The sequence below is a fragment of the Triturus cristatus genome, chromosome 12 (genome assembly GCF_964204655.1).
Source record: "Triturus cristatus chromosome 12, aTriCri1.1, whole genome shotgun sequence".
Taxonomy (NCBI): Eukaryota; Metazoa; Chordata; class Amphibia; order Caudata; family Salamandridae; genus Triturus; species Triturus cristatus.
Window position 1 is genome coordinate 646,510,641 of NC_140595.1, and position 25,795 is coordinate 646,536,435.

General features: G+C 45.0%; 1 protein-coding gene across 2 annotated transcripts in view; it reads right to left on the reverse strand.

Moving 5' to 3' along the window:
- The window catches only part of ZDHHC7 (zDHHC palmitoyltransferase 7), a 335,738-nt gene that overhangs the window by 77,772 nt on the left and 232,171 nt on the right, over positions 1–25,795 (reverse strand). For both annotated transcript variants that reach the window (XM_085637984.1, XM_085637985.1), the window contains one exon: positions 21,989–22,113. In XM_085637984.1, coding sequence (XP_085494110.1) covers positions 21,989–22,113 — 125 coding nt within the window. The remainder of the gene's footprint in view (positions 1–21,988; positions 22,114–25,795) is intronic.

A 25,795-nucleotide genomic window follows, 5' to 3' on the forward strand; every position in this document is an offset into this window, starting at 1 on the left:
TATATAACTAATTCAATGCATCGGAGAGTGTGGGGTTATGGAGACTTGGTCACTGTTAAAGGGTGCTAGTGAGAGAATCCGTGGTGGGGGTGGTCATTGGGGGGGCACCAACAAACATTGTCGCACAGGGCACCACCAGCACTAAAGCCGGCCCTGGGAAGTATGCACAGATAAGCGCTGAAAATACCGCTTTAGGTGACTGCTTTTTTTTGTACCGACAGGGCCATCAAAATAATCTGCTGGTAACCCTAACCATAGGACTGGAAGTTTGTTGCAGGATCAGCACATTATTTATTTCCTTCACCCTCGATCCCCGATTAATGCCGCAATAGTTTAACTTAGATCTTAAAGTCTACGCCCCCGTCAATAACATGCTGAGTTACTTCATGGGTCTGGGAATGCACCCTGCATTCAGACAACTCATTCCTCATTCTCGCCCTTTATTGTCACGCTCACCTTGCACTCACAGTGATCACAATGCACTCACACTGATCACCATGCACTTGCACCATTCACCCGCTCACCTTGCACTCACAGTGATCACAATGCACTCACACTGATCACCATGCACTTGCACCATTCACCCGCTCACCCTGCACTCACAGCGATCACAATGCACTCACACTGATCACCATGCACTTGCACCATTCACCCGCTCACCTTGCACTCACAGTGATCACTCTGCACTCAAAATGCACTTGTCCTGCTCACACTATACCTCAACCTGCAGTCACACGAGTACACGAGTACACTACTCATCCTGCACTCATGTGACACTTCACTCACCTGTCCCCCTCACTACTCAATATGCAACTCACTCAAACAAGCCCATCAGTAATCATACATTCATTCATCCCATTCTGAACTTGCATCCGCACCCAAAATGAGAGAGGACAGCAAGGGAGTGAGAGAATTTGATTGAAGAGGTCAGGGATGAGGAGAAATGTGAATTGCCGAAGAGAAGTGTGGACACGCAAGAAGTGAGTGTGATCCAAAGGTGAGGGCTTCTGTTAGAACAAAGGGGAGATGTGAAAGAGGAATGGGGGGACTGGAGAGGTGTAAGATACAAATAGACAAAAATTTGAATGAAGAGACGAGGTGAATGAGAAGTGCTGAGGGGCACGGGAGGTGACAGGGCCAGAGAGGCCATGAGATAAATGTGAGAGACTGTTAGAGATGAGGGCAGTGAAAGGACAGAATGTCAAGAGGTGATTAAAGGTGAAGTGAGAGGTTGAATGGGGAGAGTTCAGAAGTTGTAAAAAGGGGTGAAAGAAAATGACCTGCAAAGTGAGAGAGGGATCCGGGGTTAGGAGAGGAGAGAGGGATGGAAGGGAGGGGGTGAGAGGAAAGCTGCGTGGGTAAACGGCTTAACTCTACACAAAACCGCCAGGGTTTTAAGGGACCCCTGCTTCTTCCGGTCAGGGCCAGGTGAGCTTCTAATGTGGCAGCACGTATTGCTGCAGAGTGGAAGGCCCTTCACAAAGGTTGACTTGAAATCTTTCTGATGATAATTGCTGTATTTTGGTTATAAATGGGTACTGATTGGGTGAAATCTTTCCTCAGCGTTACTGTGTGTAACAAACATCAAAATAATGAAGCAATGCTATCCCAAAATACGCGGCATCACATAACCTCATTTACATTTTCATCCCACGCAATTTAGTTAACAGGTTTAGACATTTTTGTCAGGAGGGGGTCCTTACGCCTCAAAATGTTGACAGGGGGGTCTCGGCATCCAAAAGTTTGAAGACCTCTGCCCTAGGGTGTCCTGGCGCTGTTACCAATCACTTAAGAGGCTACAATTACCAGCGAGCAGAGAGAAGCGCAGTCAGTTAGAGGGTAAATAGCCATGTTTTCAGTGCCCTTCTAAAGGACAGCAGATCTGACAGGTTTCTGAGTTGAGCTGGAAGGGCATTCCAAGCTTTTGCTGCCCCAACTACAAGTCTTCTGCCTCCCCAAGACTGTTTTTTTACCTTGGGGATAGAGGCCAGTTTAGCTCCCCGAGACCGGAGGTCTCTAGATGGTATATACCATTTTAGGTGTTCTTGCAAGTAGACCGGTCCGGTCGAGTGGAGAGCCTTAAATGCAGTGCATAATGTTTTAAAAAGAATCCTTTTCCTGACTGGAAGCCAGTGCAGTTTCTGAATTTCCTTCGATATGGGTGCAAATTTAGGGATCCCGGACAATAATCTGGCTGCTGCATTTTGTAGCCTCTGCAATTTCTTTAGAAAACGCTCCTGGATGTTAAAATAGAGACTATTGCAATAGTCTAATTTAGACATCACCAAGGCAGAGACCACTGTTTTCTGGCTATCTGTAGGCAAGAAGGGTAAGATTTTTCTGAGTGTCCGCAGAACGAAGGATGTCGATGAAGAGACTGAATTGATTTGGGCCCCCATATTCAGCTTGTCATCAATTATTACTCCCAGGTTTTTTACTTTAGGAGCTGGGGCTGGGAAATTTCCCATACTGACCGGCCACCATTTGTAGTTCCAAAAGGTTGGAGAATTTCCAAACACCATGACCTCAGTTTTGTCAGAATTCAGCTTCAGGCAGTTTTCCGCCATCCAAAGACTCACTGCCATCATGCAATCATGGAATCTGATAGCCAGGCTGTCCTCCTGGCCTTGCTGCACGGACACCACAATTTGTGTATCATCAGCATAGGCTGTTAAATGAAAACCCAGGGTCTTAATGATGGGGTGTGTATACAATAAGGAGCTATAGAGGGAAAAAGGAACCCAGGTCGCCCTCCACTCAGACAATCTATTACTACGAAGACCTAGGTTTCTGAAGGTTTACATGCCATACAAATTGGTTCAAACCTTATAGGTGTTTTGTACTCCCCTTAATTTGAAAACTTTTTGGGTAGTTACCAACTAGTTAGCCACCTTCACTTTTTTTTTAAAAAAACGGTAAAAGATTTTACTCCAAGCAGTCTCCCAAATGATCGTCAAAGTGTCTAAACTCATGTATAGTACACCGGGAGTTTCTCAATTCGATTACCTCGTGAGAGAAACGTGAATAGATACACAAATGTGAAAAAATGTGAGAGAGACGTGATGGCACCTCACGTGCGCAACCCCAATTGAGCCTGCTGGCTGGTACTCGTCAGCTTTGCCCACTCTTCTCATCATCGGTAGCCATCACGCTCCAAAGTAATAAACAAGGTGTCCACAAAATGAAGCCAACGAAAAATTCGTAGAAAAGTGATGCGACTTAGTAGTGAAGAATAAAAAGTGAAAAAGGTACACCCTCTATAGGTTCAAACTTTATTCCGCCTTAGGAGTGCACCTACTTCAATGTTTAAAAAGGTTGCAGAATATGCATACCGTTCTTATATGCCAACATGTTTCATCGCCTGGAGTCTTTCTGGCGATTTCGTCAGGGCAACAACAGTCGCTTGGCACACGATAGGGACACTTCTTAGAGTCCCATTCGGAGACCTCGTGGAGCCATGGCCTCGCGTACCAGCTCAATCAATGAGGTCACCAATAGGCTCCTTATGTGAGTCCTCGTGGTTAGTGCAGCATTCAACCGTAATGCCAATCACCCAAAGCCTCACGGAGACCGGCGGAGAGAAGGCGCTCCGTGAGGCTTTGGGTGATTGGCATTACGGTTGAATGCTGCACTAACCACGAGGACTCACATAAGGAGCCTATTGGTGACCTCATTGATTGAGCTGGTACGCGAGGCCATGGCTCCACGAGGTCTCCGAATGTGACTCTAAGAAGTGTCCCTATCGTGTGCCAAGCGACTGTTGTTGCCCTGACGAAATCGCCAGAAAGACTCCAGGCGATGAAACATGTTGGCATATAAGAACGGTATGCATATTCTGCAACCTTTTTAAACATTGAAGTAGGTGCACTCCTAAGGCGGAATAAAGTTTGAACCTATAGAGGGTGTACCTTTTTCACTTTTTATTCTTCACTACTAAGTCGCATCACTTTTCTACGAATTTTTCGTTGGCTTCATTTTGTGGACACCTTGTTTATTACTTTGGAGCGTGATGGCTACCGATGATGAGAAGAGTGGGCAAAGCTGACGAGTACCAGCCAGCAGGCTCAATTGGGGTTGCGCACGTGAGGTGCCATCACGTCTCTCTCACATTTTTTCACATTTGTGTATCTATTCACGTTTCTCTCACGAGGTAATCGAATTGAGAAACTCCCGGTGTACTATACATGAGTTTAGACACTTTGACGATCATTTGGGAGACTGCTTGGAGTAAAATCTTTTACCGTTTTTTTTAAAAAAAGTGAAGGTGGCTAACTAGTTGGTAACTACCCAAAAAGTTTTCAAATTAAGGGGAGTACAAAACACCTATAAGGTTTGAACCAATTTGTATGGCATGTAAACCTTCAGAAACCTAGGTCTTCGTAGTAATAGAGAGTCTTAATGATGGGGGCCAATGATGACACATAGATATTAAACAAGGTCGGGCTCAAGGATGAGCCCTGCAGAACTCCGCAGGGTAGAACAAATGGGTTGGAGCAAAACTCGCCCATGGAAACTACCTGTGATCTGTCCGTGAGGAAAGATTTAATGAGGCTCCAGGCCTTGCCTTGAATCCCGCAAGCCCAGAGCCGGTCCAGCAAACGCTGATGGTGGACCGTATCGAAGGCCGCGGAGAGATCCAATAATATCAGGGCTGCCCTTCCTCCAGAATCTACCGCTCTTCTAATCTCATCTGTGGTTTTCAGAAGTGCCGATTCTGTACTGTGGCCACTTCTGAAACCATATTGTGTGTCATCTAGTGTTTGAGATTTAAGAAGAAAGGCGGCAAGTTGAGTATTAAGGGCTTTTTCCACCATCTTGGCTGGTAGTGGCAGCCTAGATATGGGGCGAAAATTTGCGGGATCAAGGGCATCTAAGTTAGGTTTTTTTAGCAGGGGTAAAATAGAGGCCTTTTTCCAGGGCCTGGGAAAAACTCCTGACTCGGTCATTGTGTTAAAAACTGACGTCAGGGCTTTACTTAGAGGTTCAGAAATTGTCTTTGCGATGGACACCGGACAAGGGTCATAGGGTGATCCGGATCTTGCTGTGTCAAGTAAGGTGCGAACAAGTTCCAGAGGAAGAGGCTCAAAATTCTCAAGGACTACTTTGGGGCCAAGATGAACCTTCCGCCCCCCCCTCGTCGCTACCCTCATCAGGGGAACTATTCAGGGCCGAAAAAATCACCTCCACTTTGTTCAAAAAGAAGGATGCGATCCCTTCACAGAGTTCGGCACTAGGTTGCAGTTGGACCGGACGAGGGTGTGACAAATCTAAAACTGTTTTAAAAAGGGTTTTCGCTGAATCTTTCGCCAGCTCGATTTTATTAATAAAAAACTTTTGTTTAGTCATGAATAGCAAGTGTTTGTAGTTTGCTAGCCCTTTCCTATATGCCTCTCTGTCGGCTTCCTCATATTTTTTCCTCCAGACTCGCTCTAATCGTTTACAGGTAAGTTTACCTTGTTTCAGTTCTTCTGAGAACCATGGCGCTGATGGAGTGAGTCTCTTAGGTCTAATGAACCTAACTGGAGCCAGTTTATTACCGGCAGCATTAACCCAACTTGTATAGGCTATTGCTCCTTCCTCTGCTTTTAGATCTGCAGAAGTCAGGGTAGCCGAGAGGAGATCTTGAAGCTCCCCTGTGTTCAATCTGTTCCAGGGACGGACCTCAATCTGCTTCTTTCCCTTAGACACACCGAAAGTGTGTCCCAGAGTGGTCAGGTCAAACAGAATGGCCGAATGATCTGTCCAGATCAAAGGCCTAACTTCTGAGACCTGCAGCCCCGGGTGGTTAGAAAAGACCCCGTCCAGCGTGTGGCCCGCCAAATGAGTGGAAGCAAAAACTCGTTGTGTGAGTTCCACGCTATTCATGATATCTAAAAGAATGGCAGTCTCAGGGTTTGCGGGCATTTCCAGATAATAGTTAAAGTCTCCCAAGATTGTATAGGAACTCTGACCAATACAGTCCTCCAATAGGTGACCAATAGCTGCCTCAAAAATCTGCTTATTCCTTGGGGGTCTATAAAGTAAGATGCCTTTAAAAGTATGGTGGCTTGATAAGTAAAACTTAAAGGCCAGTGCTTCACACCCTTCATTGGCTATCGGGTGAAAGTTTGCCTTAAAAGAGCTGGGGTAAATTATAGCCAGACCACCCCCTTTTTTGCCTCCGCCCCTGTTTAGTACGTAGCATACAAAACCTGGCGGTGTTGCTTTCAACAGATCAGAGCCTGAAGCTTCATCAGCCCAAGATTCTGTTATGAATGTTACTTGGATATTATCGTCCTCAATAAGCTGAGCACATTCTGTGCTATGTTTAATCAGGGACCTAGCGTTTAGCAGTACACATTTGCATGCCGGGGCTTGTGCATTTAGATGACCGTATTTCAAAGCTTTATCCTTGTAGGGTGCTAAGCATAGCAGAGAAGGTAATCTAGATTTACATGTGATACAGGTTCCTGATTGTGGAGGCAACTCTGCATTAAAAGCCCACTCTCTACACTTAGGATTTCTCCCTCTACCTCTTATATTCAATAAGTCTCTCGATGAATAGACAATCCGGGCCCTTTTGCCCGCAACAGAAGATACAGGGGATATGGCACTGGGCACGGGCCAGGCGCGGACGGGCGCAGACGGGCTTGCCTTTGGCACGCCTTCGGCGCGCCGCCGGCGCGTCCGCGCCATCGGTCTAAATATAGCGTGTGGGAGCCAGACGCTAGACTGCTCCCCCACGCTACACCCAAGATGGCGGTCGCGCCGAGAACTGGCTGTTAGCAAGTAGCCCTCGTGTTTTTAAAAGCTGTTGGGGTTAAAACCCACTAAAACAATCCTTCAGCCCACCAGCAACCTAATCACCCCGTTTTGTAGTGGCCCCAAGAATAAAAATAAAACTGATAAAAAGCACCAAAATTATTTCACATCTAAAAACACTTTAAAATGTAGCGATAAAATCTCACAGGCAAAATAGTGCTCGCTCTTCTCCTCTAACTCCCGGCTCAAGCCTCAGGAGTGGTAACAAATGCGCGTTCGCGCCATCGGTCTAAATATAGCGCGTGGGAGCCAGACGCTAGACTGCTCCTCCACGCTACACCCAAGATGGCGGTCGCGCCGAGAACTGGCTGTTAGCAAGTAGCCCTCGTGTTTTTAAAAGCTGTTTGGGTTAAAACCCACTAAAACAATCCTTCAGCCCACCAGCAACCTAATCACCCCGTTTTGTAGTGGCCCCAAGAATAAAAATAAAACTGATAAAAAGCACCAAAATTATTTCACATCTAAAAACACTTTAAAATGTAGCGATAAAATCTCACAGGCAAAATAGTGCTCGCTCTTCTCCTCTAACTCCCGGCTCAAGCCTCAGTAGTGGTAACTACAAATTACATTCCGGCCAGCTCCGTGATGGCAATGGTTGGCAGCACCATAACTTCTTCAATGATTGATGGAGCGTAGGTGAGAACACGGATTAGAAAACATCGGAGAATGGGCAATTCCGTAAAGAGACCAGCAAGGAAACAGAAATGCAGTTACGAAAAATTACACAGTACTGCATATATCAAGTGAAAATTTAAAATGTATATTATTATTTGGTAAGTAGTACAAGGGCCGGACTAAAACCAGGGGAGGCGCTGCCATAATTGATAAAGTCTCGAAATTAGGAAAGCTTTAAGGACTGAATTGAGCAAAATATGACATTATTAACACTATTTTTAGAAAGCAGAATTGTAATCATTTCTTGAGGATTCGAATAAAATGACTTGGGCCATCAGACATTTTGAGGTACCAGATGGAATTAAATAGTTTTCACCTATGATCCTTTTCGATTTAAAAACAAACAAAAAAAACAGAGTTTTGAAGCAGCTTTGCACCAAAGCTGCAAGACTCGAGTACCAGCAAGTATGCGATGTCTGCAGTACACAGCCTCTCCCTTCCTGAGCCTACAAAATATAACCAGGAGCAAGATTTGTTATACATAAACGTGTTCAAGTTACAACGAAATATCCCGTAGAGAAAAAGAATAATAAATGAATGCATGTTTTCCTCTGACACCGCACATGGTTTCTTGTGTACATCGTTGGCTACTATTTTCACCTCACGAGTAAGGAAAAGATTGCCTTTTAAAACTATTACCGCTAGATGTCCCTATAACCGTTTAATTACTGCAAATGAAATGGGACCGGAGGTTCATGCTCCAAGAATTATAAGCTACATCGATGTTTTAGTTTTGCATTATCTCCTACTTTCTAAACATAGAAGCAGACAAATAAATCATGTTTAAAGGGTATAAAATTAAATATTTGAAAATTAGGTAGAAAAGATCAAGTCCTTTCCTGGCAGACAATACTAAAAACATTAGAGGGGGCGAAATTAACTCACAAAATACTGGAGATCTGGGCACACTCGTGGTAAGCCTTTACCTGCCATAGAGGCAAATTATAAGCAGAGACTTAAAAATCAGAGCAAAGGGAAATAACTGATAACAAAAAATTAGGACAAAAGGTATTTTTTTTGGACACATCTGTGTAGGTAATGCAGTAAAGTGACAGTAAGCAAACAAATTGTTGACACAAGTACGAGTCAAAGATTATTTACGTGTTTTGGTTTGTATGACACACAGTAGTATGGAACATATATATATATATATATACACACGTACTTACCGATATGAAAAACTATTCAATATTTGTAAAATTTGACATGCACACGATTCTGCCCCCTCACGCTAAAAGACACTACCAGAACACTTTATTCAACTTCGGAAACACTCTTTCTGGTAGATTTTATATCTAACCACAGACTTCTCAGCTTGTGAATATTCCCCAGGTGTTAGACTAGTTTCAAAATCTTAAAAGCAGAACTCCTGTGCACCAGTAGGTGGTGTTGTGAGGCTCCACAGCGATGTCTTTCTGCTCCAGAAGTGATGAGCGGAGGTGCATATAACTAAGCACCACTCATGCACGCGGATGTCGGCTGCTTAATGTAGACTTGTCCACTCCCGCAGGCAAAGAATCCCGTAGCAAATTGGCATGGCCAGTATGCATATTTCTAGACTGGGACCTTTTTTGATGGAAATGAGTCCACTTCACAGAACAGGGAGGTGGGAGGGGCGGTGAGGAATCTGCGGTTAGGAAGAGCATTCACCAGAAAGCGTGTTACTGAAGATAAGTAACTTGTACGTCTGATGGATACTTATAACCACAGATTCCTCACGTTGTAAATAGATATCATAGTAGTACCTTTCCAAGTAAAGGGGTTAACTGGAACAAACCAAAAAGCTTTGCAGGACCAAGCGAGAAAAATGCCCATCTTGATGGACCAGACTGCTGAGGCAGCAGTGCTGCGTAAACATGTGTACTGATGCCCATGTAGCTGCCTGACACAAGGGCAGGCACACTGCGCGCTGCCTACATAGCAGCCCAACAAATGGCAGACACTTCAGGTGCCAACGCATAGAAACAGCAGCTTTTGCTCTAGTGGAATGAGCCCAAAGGCCTTACAAAGGCTGTTTCTTAGCCAAACGTATCCGATTTTAATGGAGAGAACAGTCCATCGCAAGATCGTCCGTTTCGGCCCTGCTTTGCCCTACTTTGCTCGGAAGAACAATTCAAAGAGCAGATCATCCACACGGTGTTCCTTGGTGCGATCTATTTATAATGAATAAGAGATTAAAGAAACCAACATGTACAACGATCTGAGATATCCGACATGCATAATCATCGATCATCATTTCAGAGATGTGCCAAACAGTGCACCACCATAATGCTCTGGACAGTGCACCATTACCCCCTGAATAGTTGGCTACCATAGGCAGTGCATTGTCCTACCACTCTCAGAACAGTGCCCCACCACCCACAGCACATTAAACAATAACCTGGGTCACACTGCAACCTCAGAACTGTGTACTACCACCTGCAGGAAAATGCACCATCACCCACGGAGTAATGTAACCCCTCAAATGGCATCCTGCACAGTGCACTACTATCACAATACAATGGACTTCGGGCTCAATTTACAGACAGTCCATGTAGTTGGCGTACAGTTGTTCATCCTCCGGAGGACATTCAAGAGAGATACAGTGGCTAACAGACTGTAATTCTGGCAGCCAGTGCAATAAGTAATATTTTTAGAGCAATACAGTCTTGAATTCTTTCAATTCCTCTTTGATGATTTGAGATTTTCTTAAGCATGATTTCTGGCTTCAAAACGCTGACAGGGTCTTGCTTAAAGTCTACCCTCTATTCCGATGCAGGTAAGACGTCAGCTGAGAAGGGTACATAAGCCCTATATATAGGCTGAGGTAAATAGTCTTTATGGCTTGTGTGCACTAGACAAACACGCCCTATAATCATGTGGTAACATAGTATTACCTTACCTATGACAGAATCCAAGGCTTGTCTGAAGCTAACGTGGATTGTGCCAAGAGAAGCAAAGAGAGCACAGCGAGTGTCTGAAGCACTCCGACATTTTCAAACTACCTCTAGTGTTTCTCACAGACCTTCCTGGTATCTATATGGGTAGCAGCAGCTACTTTAAGTCAAAGTCCAAGTCTGAACCCTTTACCTCTGGTGAATACATCAAGCTACAGCTCATGTAATGACACTCAGCAGAGAGGTTCACACTACATTTTTCAGAATGTGGAAATCAATCCATCCACCCACCCAGAACCTTTTCATCCACCCACTTCACCAATTAGTTCCTTTTCTTCATTGCCACACTCCCGGTCCATTCACCTAGCTGCACTCTCTTCCATCCAACAGCTACACCTTCGCTCATCCCGCACTCTCCTCCCATTCTTCTGCACCCTCTTAATTATCCCAAAACACTATCCCTCTATCCACACCCTCTTCATTCATCCGCACACTCTCCATTATCCATCCATCTTCCCAAATATTGCAGCCATCTATTCACCCATCTACTCATTAACCTACCTTTTGTCTAATTAAAATGTTTAAGGAACTATTGTTTGTTCACAAAGCATTTGAGGTTTGGAGGCCATCTACAACGGAGAAATATTTTAGAGCAATGCAACACATCTCTATGAAGAAATACGAGAGTTTGTGTTTAATTTAATAACAACGCAAAACATAGATGATGATTGATTTAAAACAAAGAATGTATCGTTTAATACAAGTCAAAGCGAGACATTAAGGAATGGCCTAGATCAGCATAAAAATGGGCGCCCTATTGTGAAATGAATAAGTAATTTGAGGTGCACGGAAATTAAACAAGCTAAGAGAAAACGGCGTGTTTCTTTGGGAGCTAAAGCACATTGAGGTGCAGTGGAAATGCGCATGCCACTTTGGAACAGTGGAAACTCACCCAGGACATTTTCAATGAACTTTGGTCCTCATCAGTGGTACATTTTCTGAGGGAGGGGTCACGCATTTCAAAAGAGCCTGCTCTGTTTCAGCTTTTAATAGGGTGTCTGCGTGCATCTCTTCGGAGGGAGAGATGTGTGTGCACCCCACTGAAGACCACCTACCCTTCTTTGATCCGGTTCCTTACGTGGGGGTCAGTTCAGAAAGAGAAACCGGCAGACCCGTCCCTCCTACCCATTCTGTTTCATCAGTTACCTGCGCACGCAGGAGCCCGAGATATAGTTCTCTCTTTATAGAGCTTTGACAAATATTGACAATACGTGTCAGCCCTCAACATTGTAAACATGAGCAGCATGGAGTCTGGGATAGCACAACACCTCCAGAACCTACTCGAGGAGGTTGGCACCTGTGTGCCAGTCTAGGGCATAGATCCTTAGGCTGCAGCTGGCTGTGGCTATGGCTGCTCCAAACACCAAGTCCTACTGCGTAATGGCGACTTCCCAATACATGGAAAACCCAAAAATCATCATAAGCAGCTGGTCTCCGAGTGACAGTCGTAGACCTGTTAGAATACGGACATGGAATATCACTTAAGTGAGAATGATGTCTGAACTCTCAATTCTGTCACTTCTCCACCTATGCATTACTTGCTGCACCAGAGAGCGGTCTATAACCGACATGTCGGCCATGCCTTACCTGTACAGATCTGTTCTGCTGGATTTGTTCTGCAAGGAATGCAAGACTTGCACCCTTCTGTGACAGAGGGAAGTGTGATTCCTTACTGCCATGCTGTACCTGTACAGTGAAGAAGCATATCTAGCAATGTTATTGCCCAATGAGTCCGTGTTCAGTGATGGGAAAAGCTGGCACGGATGATGCCCTACTTATACCGGTCCTCTGAAGGCGGGGAGTTTGCACAGTTTCTGCTCAAGGTGTACCTGTTTTATGAAGAAGGGCTGACTCAATTGTTATTGCACCATCTTACGAAAAAGAGAAGTATATATTTAATGCGCTTGGTCCTGTTTGTAATCATCAGGTAGGGAGACAACAGTAAAAAACATTTTTAGCTCAGCCACACACTTTTAATAGAAGTCTAACAGGGCGGGAGAATATAAATGTTGACATGACTTAAGGAACATAACCTCACCCATACTTGGAAACCTACACATTAAAGAATGTACAAACAGTCAGCAATGGCACTCTAGGGTGCTTCCCAGAGCTAGTTGTGAAACCCACTGATGAAGCATACCACGCTAGATAGGCGAGGGTTAATCATCCAACTTGTATTTTTGGTAATTTCATAAGAGATTTTGGATGTTTATCCCAGGAGTTCTGTACATCATGCATCGCTAGGTCTGTTTACGGAGAGGAAACAAGAGTCCTTTAACTCCCCACACTCCTTCGTCAGATACCTATCTTGTACCTCTACTGAATGTATGAGAACATCTGCGATGTTCCTACTGCAACCACCACCTGATCTCAACTTACTCTGTTTTAGGGAAGGTTGCACTGCAGCAGTCCATATTGTTCCTTTGTTGTCTAGTGAAACTCGAAATAAAAAACTTTCTACTACACAAAACGAGTTGCATTGTAAATGTTTGTTTTAATGAAAAACGTTATTGAAAGTGAAACCTTCACAAAATAGGAGAGCAGAATTTCACATGTAAAACGTTCAGTTTCACATATGAAACGAGCTGTTGCAAATTGCCAAGAATACTTTGTACAATTTTAGAACATAGCTGACAAGTGGCTCCATGACATGCATAACACATGGAGCCAGTTCTGGCATTTTAGCCAACATCACTTTTTCATCTGCGGTGTTAAAAGAAAATCTATAAGCCCCACAATGCAACACAATGTTGGCTGAGACGTCAGGTATGGAAGGCCATGTGCTAGAGTGCCACTTAGCATACATATGGAATGCAAAACAAAATTGAGTTTATGACTTTCTGAAGTTTCTTCTTGTATGCAGTCATGTGTTAACCAGCTTACTGGATGAGAGGGCAGAGATAGATTTGCCAAATGCGATAATCTCACTGCTAATGGCCTAGCATTAACACTTCTTGGAAAAACAGAGGGCATTCTTTTCCAGAACAAAACTAGCACCAGCAACTGAAACACTATGAGACAATGTGACAGGAAATACAACGTGTTGGCACCATCCTTGCCGAGCCTATCCTCTGGCTAGAAGTTGGTGTATTTTAGAAGAGCCGCTGTGACGTGACATGCCTTGAAGAGCTGCAGTACGAGCACGTGTTGCTGATGCTGTCCCCAAAGCGTCGGCAGGGTTTACAATTACAGACAAAAGGCATCCGTAATGGACCACTCCCACCTTCACGTACAAGGCTTATAAATTCAAAACAGTCTGTGAAAAAACACCCTACCTGCACTACAAAGAATCCAAAGCATTGAGCCAGCTGGGAAACCTCAGCTTGACCCTTGTGATACAATCTGATGCAAAAGGGGCCTTATTACTGGACACCAAAATTAGCCCTGGAAAAAATGTTCAAATCAGCATCGCGTTGCACAAGGCCAACTAGCCTGCAGCACACTGGGAACATTCCAAAGGGGCAGAATGGCTTCGAGCACAAATCACTGAGTCACGACGACAGGGCACAGTGCAAGAGATACTACTGACTACAACCGAGCCATCAAAAGAGCCACCAAGTTCTATATCACCAAGATGTGAACTCCACTTCTTGGGGGGTGGGCACACCCGGAAAGATCACCTAAACCCAAGAGGATTTATACACGATGTACCCTGTGTGGAGAAATGGTGTCTCTTAGTCCACTCTACGACAAGTTGTGCTCATTAACTATAGGAAACAACAAACCCCGTCAGAGTAAGTCATCTGCAGTGGGAGTACTGCATACAGTTATGGACCTCCATCCTGGTCCTAGTTACTGTAGACACATACAGCTGCTGGTAAAATAAAAAGTTATGTATTATGGACTATTATATGTTCTCTTGGACCAACCCCCCCCCATGCATTTCTAACCCCCTGGCACAAGGATCTAGTCCTGTTGGATTGGAAACCATGCAGAACCCAAAGAGCAATACTGCTTAACAAGTGTTGCCTGGTAATGATCAGACCCACAAGATGAGTTCAGGGACACAGTGGAACCCAAATCCCTCTTACATTTGATGAATAACACACTCAAAACAGCCCTAGGAAACAGGACATGTATTTCAAAACCTACATTTTCAAATCCCAACCAAGTGCATAAAATGTGAATGGTAATCACAGAGAAAATGAAAAGCAAGGCAGCAAAGCATGTTCTACATAATACAAAAAACAAAAATACATGTTATTGTTATTCAGTTCTATAACCCTAACAGCCTCATGCTGTTCCTAGGTGCTACGCTAGCTGTAGCTAGGACTGTAAATAGCAAGCCTGCTCTCAAGTTTCAGAAATGGTTCGCACGACATACCTTTGTTTGGCCATTTTCTATCGCAGCTTGTACCAGACTGGACCATAAGCAGCAATCGGCTGATCGAGGCAATCTTCAGGGCATTCCATAAGGGGCCCTGTGTGAGAGGCGATGATGATGATGAGGGAAGTTAATGATTACTGGATGCAGATATTATATTGTCAAAGGAAGGGCCTTCGTAGCGGGGAATAGGGGGTGTTGTTCAGATGGTCTACCAGGAGACTAGCAAAAGAAGTTCACTCAGATATACAGCTAACTGGGAAAGCAGAGTTTAAGTAGGATGGTTCTGTTTTATCTGCTTGATTTGAATACTCTTGTTGGTGAACACTTCTTTGAAAGCTGTGCATTTGTCTCTGAAATGAACAGTTGTGGGACTGATGTATTGTTGACATAATTTTCAATTGTTTTAAAGAACCTTTTGCTCCTCCTGTAGTGTTGGTTGATGGAGCTAGTGTGCTATGGGGTCTTTGGCTCAGTTATTAGTTATAGTTATCTGTGGGTGAAACATTCTTGTTGCTTAGATCCATGCCATTTTGTTCTATTCTATGTATGGGGTGCTGGCTGTAGGGGTATTTCCTAGATATACCAAGGGGTGGAGGACGGTGCCTTCTGTCAGCTATTGACTTGAGGATGGCACAGAATTCGAGGAGGATAGTCAATGCAGTGTTTGCGGTTGAAGGAGGTTACCAGTGTATCTAGTGCCCTGAATAGTAGATTATTGAAAGACTTGGAGGAGAGTTTGTTTGGCTTCTGTGTTTGGCTGCGGTAGAGGGAAGAAGGTCAAAACCAACAATCAAGTGATGTGTTCAATCAGTACACCTGATTAGGAGGGAAGCAAATCCTATTTGACATACTCGAGCTGATGATATCTAGGATTTGACATTTACAAGGAGGGGGAATGGATGGGTAAGTGTGCATTTGTGAATTAGGAGGGTAATGTGATGGGCGATGTTGGAGTAATTTAGCAGGTTATCAAGATATTGGAATTACTTAGCAGGTTATCAAAAATGTCTTCAATAGTTCTGGTTGAGGCATCTCCTGGGAGTTTGATGTCACTGAAGATGAAGTTGCTGGAATAGACTCTTGTGAGAAGGTTGGGCTTCTCTGGGATGAACTCAGAGTTGGGTCCAGAAGGCCTGTAGATGAGGCGAAATAGGACAGTGTGTTCCTGAGAGCAGAAAGTGGCAGGAGAGGATGGCGTATTAACTGGTAGAGCAAAGCGCACACCTATTATAAGTACCAGTAGTCAGAGAATGTTTCTCAGCTCTGTCGGCTACTTGGCAGGCTTCTAGAAGGAATCTTATACGTTGTTAAAATTGATCTCAGGCACAAAGAGTAATCCATGTAGAGATACACATGTCCATTTTTCTTGCCAAGCCAACATATTTCTTAGTTCAAGGATTTCAATTACAGCTATACCGTGCCTCCTTTAGTGTAAGTGGTAGACTGTTTAAAAACAGAACTGAAGACTAAAGCCTGCGAAATCAGGAGAACTGATTTGAAACTAGTAATGAGCTCCCTATCCATATGGCGAAATTGTACTATGTTTTTTTTTCACACAAGGATCTCTTGATAAATAGAGCACTTGGGAAGCCAAGATGGTGGCACAGACCAAGACAGAGCTCCGTTTCTACATGTCACGGGTCCTGAGTGTGCAATCTCCCCTTTTTGCTGGGGCCCACTGGAGACTGTAGCACACTCCCCTTTGATGAAGAGTCATCAAGAGGATCAGGGAGACGCTGAGGTCCAGCAGCTGAATAGTATCCATCCCTGACCGCGCAGAGAGAGATTAAAGAAGGCAGACCGAGTCCAGTGTGAAGAGAACAGAGACTGGCAATAAATATAGCATTGCCTTCGGCGGGGACAGAGGTAAATTTAAGTTGCATATAGCCCTCCTCATACCAGCAGCAGGAGTCACTGGGAAGTCTTTTGGGGCCTACAGGCCTAGCAACTACAGCCTCAAATGGAGAGATTTGGTGCATCTAGTATGCTGCTGCATATAGAGCGTCCCTTGCAGTGAACACTTGAGACCAGCAGGAGCTGGACTTAATCGATCTGGTGAAGGCAGCAGCAGACAGGGTAAGATAGTGAGGCCACCAGCCTCAGAGAACATGGGGAGATCATGGGTGGAGATCCGTTTTGCAAAGAGTGTGGCCCACTCCTGATCTGAAGCAACAGAGCAGACAAAGGGATGAAAAAAAGCAGTAGAGATACTGCCTCCATGAGCCTGCCCTCTGCCAATGCCGGGAGTGGGGATACGCCAGGATATTCAGTGTGATGAGAGAGGAGGCAGGGGGGATTCTTGGTGTGCTGAGATCCTTTTTACCTCTGAAGAAATCTAACCTGCCCTCTCCCCACACACTTACACCTCTGAACTGAGTATTTGCTACCTGGTCCTGCTAATTTATTACAAACCCTGCTCTAAGCCTGCTACCCCCTCCCAGTGCAGGCCAAAACCTAATTAACAGTTCAAACAACAGCCGTGACCACAGTAGAGGGAAGGAAGGAGAATAGCCTCAAGGACATATGGGCACCCAAAACCTTCCACCAAAAGCAGAAGAAAACAGAAGCCACAAGTCAAAACAGGGTCCCTCAAAAACCAGCACACATAAAAGACTCACACAGGAGAAGTGCCTGTTACAAGGAAATATACGGAATCTTTGTTTGAGGGCCTCAAGGAGGATTTGGAAGGGCTGCTTGCGATTAGTAACAGAGAACTAACAGACCTCAAAAAAGATGTCAATGAGCTGGGAGAATATTTTTTCACTAGAAGAGAATAAGGACGTGAGGGAAGAGAAGCACAGGTATATTAAGGAAAAGCTATTACTGCTAAGGACCAACATGTTTAACTCCAGAAAGACTGAGGATTTAGAAAGAAGATCCTGCTTTAACAATGTCAGAACTCAGGCGGTGCTTTTATTCATGATCGACAATCACCAGGAAACCTGGAAGCCTTCGCTCTCTTGCTCTTTAAGGACCTGCTGGGCACTGACACTACTGAGCATACTGAACTAGATAGAACACATTGGGTGGGTCTGCCGCAAAACCCCAACAAGCCTCCAAAAAGCTCCCACATTAAGTCATCGCAAGGATTCACCGCTATGCTCTCAAGGAACAGATCACTGCAGCTGCTTGTAAGAGTGGAGTTCTCATAGTAGAGGGCATCAAGTTCGAAATCTTTCAAGATCTGTCCACTGTCACCCCGTAGAAGAGATTAGACTTCAAACCACTGACTGATCATTTAAAAAAAACTGAACAAATCAAGTACCTCTGGGGTGACCCACCTCCTCATGTTTATGTGGGAAGGAGAAATTAGATCAATATGTTCCGGGGTGGAAGCTAAGTACGTTTTGCGACCAGGCTGCTGTGCTGAGGGGCATCTAGATTCTAAGAATCGACGGATCAGCCAGACCAATAACCCAGCAAGGGACCATAGCGGCAGAGTGAGTTGCAAGCTGACAGACCTGAAACCCTCCCCACAGCAATCTGAAAAGGGGATGAGAGACCGGATAAGCAACCTTTGATCAGCTAACAAAATACCTACAGAGATGGTAGACTCTAGACTCTCTGGCACAATAAGGCATGGTCTCCAGCCAGATCTAGGGGTCCTGGAGTCAATGTGGAACCGGAGTACCAGAAGAAATACTGAAAGTTGGGCAAACACAGCCGGGGGAAACATCTACACAATCAGGAAAAGTAACCCATAGCACAGAGAAAAATAATAAAAGATACTTAGGAGGTATAATGAAGACTGCACTCAAAACCCTCATCCATGTGTTTGACCTCAAAGCAGAATGCTTATCACCGCTAGGGTTGGACAGCATCATTACAGGGTCCCCTTCACTTGAGTGTCGCGTTCTTCAAGTGAAAAGCCATCCTCCTTCCTAGAGTAGTGTTATTAGGCTTCCAGGGGGGGACACTGATTTTATCACCTATAAACACATAACGCTCCTGGGGCACCTACTGATAGCAACTAGAACACTAATAGCTACCTACAAGAACAATACGTCTAGGTAAAATATGGTGAAGTAGTTTGAGAAGCTGTGGTGGCTCTTAGCTTTTGAAAAATTATTGCATGACTTGACCCGCACAGAGAAGAAATTTGAAGCCATGTGGATCCCACTGATGCAATACCTATTCAGTCTAGACCATCAACATTCCACTTGGCCTAAGCAGTGAGCCTTACAACTATTCATGTAATGCTATCATATGTCTGCCATATTTGATCAGCTATGTGTACTGTGCAGGAAAGATGTTGGGAGAAAGCAAGCCATGAGCATACAATGTATGCAAACAGATGTAAACTGAGAGCATGGCAAAAGGGGCCATTGGAGGTGTTGTATGGCAGCAGATGGGGGTTGTTCTTTTAAATGACTTGTTTTGCTATCTTGTTGGAATACCAATAAAACGATTTAGCAGAAAAATAGAGCACTTTAAAACCCCAATCTAAATGTGTAAAATGAAAATTCGAAAACAACCTTACCCAAATAATAATGATATAACAATTCGAGTGGGCAGTATCAATTTATAGAAATTTTTGTTAAAACATTGGCGAATAACCCATGGTATCGAGTTTACCATTGGCACTTTCCCACCGCTTTCTACCGCAAGCCTTTAACTGGTGGTGAAAGATGACTATTTTTCCTCAATATTTACAGTATTTGCTACCTTTGATTAAACACAGCACAGAAATTAAGTGTCTGATAACAAGATTAACAGACATTTACACTACCTTTTAAATGAGATTGAAAAGATTTATTTCTTCAACACTGGAAGGATCAACGGCTGAAATGGCCTCGGAGGGATTCAAGCTCATGATCTTAAGGTCACACTAGATGTCAGCAGGAAAGGCGCGAGTCATTGAGCATCTTGCTGGGAAAATCAGGGCCTCTATTCTTGGATATGGGATTATTAGCACATCATAAATGGAAACCCTGATCCTTAAAGGAAAGCAGCACCAAAGTGGTTGAGAGTGCTGACTTTACATGCGTGCTTAATGGTTATAGGCACTTTGACAGAAGTGGGATCGGCGGGAATCCGAAACGTAGGCCGCCTCTTTGGACCATTCACGGGGTGTGTATGCTATCAAACTGACGACAATTCATGTGCTGGATCATGGCCTAAAAATCCACAAATGCATATCCCAATATGGAAAAGATTAATTCTGTCACTTTCATTCTTCTCCAACAACAGGAGACTCATAGCAACCCTGAATTTACGCCATAGGTGTCTATGTCTGACTACTGATAAAATGCCCTGTTGCTGGGCTCACCACCACAATCAAACCTCCCAACATAGAGTCCATGAACCTACACAGCACTATCTTTTGATATAATGGACAGTGGTGGTGTTTTCTCACACAACTTCAATTACACTTGTTGAGAAGAAAGACTTCAAAGAAAGACAGACCACCCCGGCGCCCCATCACATTTGTGTGTAGCTGCTGCTCTAACACGAAGAGAAGGCCCCATGACCTGCTGTTGCCCAAATGAGGGACATTCATCTATGCAGGTCCAGGACGTCATATTCTAAAGCGTGAACCCAAGTGAAAAGGCTCTTCTGATGCTGAAATGATTGCCTCCTTAGGCACCACTGAGGTGCAGAGTTGGGAAGCGTTGGGGTTGAAGCGGATAGAATCACAAAATGCACAGGAGCAGGCTCCCCCTTAGAGAAAGACAGCAAAGGTAATAACGTCTGATGGGGTCAGGCATTCCAACGTTATCTTTTTCAATGCTGGAATGCAAAGAGAAGCTTGGCATAGGGACTACGCAAGGTCCTTAGAGCAACAGCACTTCCTTAAAGAAGAGAATTTTTTCTTCATGACGTTTTTTTGTGCTTTTTGTGTGAAGATAATTTGATGGATCGGTCCCTGTCAGGGTATGTACCTGAAGAGGAATGCTTCCCTGTAGTTCTTGACCTCAAACAGCTTGGCTTCCCACTCTCTGATGACTTCTGGTGCATCAATAAACAGGAGTCGCAGGCCAAGGGAGTGAGTTCTGATCCAAGACACCACATACTTAGATGCCGAGTAGGTCTGACAAGGATATCTTCTTAAGGCACCTGTGGCATTGTGTGAACAGATAAATCTCAAGAGACTGTCTTCGAAAGCTGAGAAATGTCATTGGTGAAGCATCGAAAGCTCTGGACTCAAACCGATAAATGTAAAACAGGAACGGATGCCAGAGTACCAGTTGACGCCTTATGATCTTTGATGCCCTCACATCTGGGGAGGGCAGAGTCATGGATAAACCCACATGACACCCCCTGGTGACGATGGAGAACTGTTAATAGGGTACTGCATCCAGGATGAACTTATCTACGCAATTTCCATTTTGTTCACAGCAGTATTCTAGAAATAACGACGCATTTTTATTTGGTTTTTTTAATATGATTTTTTTGTTTACTAACGTCCTACTTTATAACTGCTAATAGTTCTAGGTTTGCAACACTCTTATCAGACATACTGAATCCTATATTCTATACGTTTGTTAGATTATTTAAAGATCAATTGAAAGGTGTTTATGCCACCTAGATGGGACATACATTAATGCACATGGAAATGCAAACTAGAGCGTACGACATCCATTGTTTGGAAGCTCCTGCCAGCTGATGACATGCTTATTTGCATGATGCTGTGGTATATGATGAAGAAAAGACGGTGCTACAGAAATGAGAAGACTGTTTGGTGTGTCCTTACTGAGCACACTGGCTCTGCAATGCCCATACATTAATTTGGCACAAGAGTGCTATCATGGCTTTGCATGGAGGGTAAAGGATCCATGTGGTGCAACGGTGGGTGCTCTTATACTCTCTTCAAATGACTATATATAAGTAACTAATTGTCAAGTGACCTATCAAGAAAAGGCTCCAGTAACACCAGAAGTAGCTCTGCCAGATGGAAAGTGAGACCATTCCATTTAAGAAGTAAAAGATGTAACGCATACTTAAAAAACACATGGAATAACTGATTTCAAACGTCTCCCCCAACTAATAAATATGTGATTTCACTTTACTAGAGCATTAATCCTGCTGAAAAATTGATCTGTCCTAAAAGTATTTCCCTGGTAAGCGTCCTGTCTCTGCCACAATGGTTAATTTGAAAAGAAATTCAAGAGTGCCAAATACTCCAGTACCATTAATTGTTAGTGGATAATTTTCATTACATGCAAATAGTAAAATCATCATTCAAAAGGAAACATCTTCCAAATGTGCTTCAACAGCGGTTAATTAAAAATACTCAGCCATTGGTTACCTGCAGTGGTGCGCACGTTCCGGCTTGATACTACAACACTTAGGACATTTGTAGATAACTTCTCCTGGTTTCAACTGTAAGCTTTCCATGTACTCCTTAGTAGCATTTCCTTTGGGCACTGCCCCCTACAATGACAGCAAATTAAAAAAAAATATAAGAAGAATGAACGCTATATAGTCCCCACGTACAATATATGAACTTGCTCTAAGAATGAAAAAATTCCTAGCGAACGGAACGGAAAGTTTCAATTCTATTAAGGACCCGGAGGCGAGGATTATGCCTTCTATTCTTCACTTTTTTACTCAGCAGCCAATATTTAACAGACTACATTTCCCATCAAACCCAGGGAAACTGTAGTCAACAAAAAACAACCAATCAGCAATGTCCTTAGTCCACCAATCAGGGTCCTCCAGCACCCATGTAGTCCGCTCACACTGGCCCTTTCTCCTCTTTCTAAGCGTGAAGAAAGCCGGCCAAAACTTCTCAGGCGTCCTGTTTATTGGAGTACGACCCTACGGAGGCAAAAGGAGCCATCAATTCACGAAGGAAAACAGTTGTCAGCAAAACAAAGATGACATGTCAGACAATTAAAATTGCAATCAGGACATCTCAAGAACAGAAAATAAATGCGCATAACCCCAGGATGGGAGATCATTGCCACCACATGAAATTTTCAAGTCCACCCAGTAACACAGAACAAACCATCCAAAATGCACTACTTACTGGCATACGGGCGGGCAACCTGAAATGGTCTGCAGGGTGGGATAATCCTCGCCTCCGAGTCCTTAATAGAATTGAAACTTTCCGTTACGTTAGCTAGGAAATTTTTCATTCTATGTCAGGACTGGAGGCGAGGATTATGCTAGTTCAAAGCTTGCTCACTACGAGGTGAGCCATATCCAGCACAGGCTTGAAATAAAACCTTTTGAAGGTAGAGTCCGAAGACCAATCAGCCGCGTTGAGGATATCCTCTAAGCGCCCGCCCAAGCCAAATGCTTTTGAAGCCATGGCCCCTCTGACCGAGTGGGCCCCAAAATTCCGGAGGCTAATTCCAGCCTCCTGCATGACCCAACGGACCCATCTAGCGATGGTCGGGGAAGAGACCGCTCTGAAAGGTTTACGGAGAGATATGAGAAGCTGACGTTCTCCCAGGGGGCGGAACTCCTCAGTCATTCCCCCGTAAGCTTTCAAACAGCGAACTACGCAGAGGTTTGGAGAGTCCGGAAACTCTGGATAGGAAACCGTTCTGGTGTGACACTTTGTCCGCCGGTGGATGGTAAAAGTCACCCCAGAAGGAGTGAAACTCCTAGAGGAGACGTCCAGAGCCTGAACGTCTGAGACCAGTCTGCAGGAGACCAAACACAGTAACATGGCCAACTTTGCGGAAAGCTCTTTCCTGGAAAGGAACTTACTCGGTTGCCATGACAGGAATAAATTCAGGACGTGATTGACGTCCCACAGAGAAGAGTACCGGGGTTCCGGCTGTAGAGACAACCAAACCCCTCGGAGAAGTCTGCAGACCAAAGGATGCTCGCCCACGGAGGATCTGTGAATGAAGACGTGGCCTGTCGAAATCACAGAGCGAAAAGTATTGATGGACCGGTAAGCCATTCCAGTGGAAGCCAAATGCGCAAGGAAATTCAAAATATTTACTACATCCGAGTCCACGGGATTGAAACCCCTTCGCAGACACCAACGGGACAATCTGCCGCAAGCGGATCTATAGCGCTTGATGGTGCTGTCAGCCCAGGCTCTGGACATGAGGTCTTCAGCCATCACCAAAAGGCCCGGGATTTTCAACCGTCTCCGTTAATCCTCCACGCAACTAGCCGCAGCGAGTGGAGCAAGACAAGAGGATGGGGATCGCCGTCAGGATTGAGAAGAAGCTGAGGAAACAGGGGGAGTAGGATTGGAGAATCCCAGGAAAGTTCCAGAAGAACCAGAAACCAAACCTGAGATCGCCACAGAGGAGAGAAGACTACCAGCTCTGCACTCTGGCGCCGGGCTTGGGCAGTCACTCTGGTCAACATCACGAAGGGCGGGAAAGCATAGCCCACCTCTGGTGCCCAATCCTGGAGAAAAGCATCCATGGACACCGCCAGAGGGCCCAGTCTCCAACTGACGTAACGAGGCAACTGATGGTCCAACCGTGAGGCAAAAAGATCGATCAAGAAAGGCCCCCAGAGGTCGTTCAGCTGTAGGAACACTCCTGAATCCAACTTCCAGAGACTGGAATCCCTGAAGTTGCAGGACTGAAAGTCCGCCACAAGATTCTCGCGGCCCGGGAGGTATTCCGCCGTCACCGAGACATGATGGTCCAGACAATAATGCCAGAAACTGGCGGCTAGATCGGAGAGAGTTTTGGATCTGGTACCCCCCAGATGATTGATGTACTGGACTGCTGAGACATTGTCCATCTTGAGGAGGACGGACGTCTGAATACAGTATTTGGTCCAACAGCGGACCGCGAAGGAACCCGCTAAAAGTTCCAAACAGTTGATATGCAAACTGCGTTTTGGCTTGTGATCACAACCCTCCGGTAGAGAACTCGCCACACCTGGCACCCCAGTCTTGATTGCTGGCATCGGACTTTATAATTAAGTCTGGAGCGGAGCCGAAAATGGCGCGTCCGTTCCAAGCTTCCATGTGGTGAAGCCACCACCAAATCTCTTCCTTGGCCTCCTCCGAGAGGTCCACTTTGTGAGAGTAGGGAAACCCTTTCCGAAGGTAAGATGCTTTGAGACGCTGCAAGGCTCGATAATGCAGAGGTCCCGGGAAGATTGCTTGGATGGAGGCAGAGAGCAAACCCACTACGCGAGCCAGATCTCGGAGGGAAATCCGAGCTCTGGACAGGGTGCGGCGTAACTCGTGTCTGATCTTCGTAACCTTTCGAAGAGGAAGACTGAGTGTGGAGGCACGCAAGTCGATTACAAAGCCTAGAAATGTCATAGTTTGAGAAGGAACTAGCTGGGACTTGGAGTCGTTGATGACGAACCCCAGGTTCTGGAGAAGATTTACTGTTATCTGAAGATGTTGAAGCAGTCGGCGAGGACAAGTTTCCATGAGAAGAATGTCATCGAGATAGACAATCATTCGAATGCCTCGAGCTCTCAGCCATTCCACCACTGGATGAAGGACCTTGGTAAATCACCAAGGGGCGGAGGAGAGACCGAACGGGAGGGCTGTAAACTCGAAAATTTGATCCCGCCAAACGAATTGTAGGAACCGACGATGGGGAGGATACACCGGGATCACCAGATAGGCGTCCTTCAAGTCGAGAAGGACCATCCAGTCATTCGGACGGAGCACGTCCCTGAGAAGAGGGATGCCCTCCATCTTGAAGTGGCGGTACACCAGCCACTCACTGATGCTGCTTAGGTTGATAACCGGGAGCTTGCCCCCGTCTGTTTTGTCAACGAGAAAGATGTTGCTCAAGAAACCCGGAGGGTGAAGTTCTGAGGGAACTATGGCCGCTTTCCGAGGAGATTAGAAACCTATGTGTCTACGAGCAAAGAGTCTTGTTGAGAGAATTGCAGAGGGTGCGGCCTGATGCGCTGCGAAGGAACTCCCAGGTATTCTATGAGAAAACCTTGAATGGTTTGTAGGACCCATTGATTACCCGTGACAGAAGTCCAGGCCTGGAAAAAATTCCCCAGCCGCCCCCCTATTTTTTAGAAGGGAGTAGATTCACTGTTGGAAGAGGAAGCAGCTGCTCTGAAGCCTCGACCTTTGCCTCTTCTGCCTCTTGTCGGGTAAAAGTTACCAAAACGTGACTGATCTTGGTATTGTCCTTTTGCGGAGCCTTGC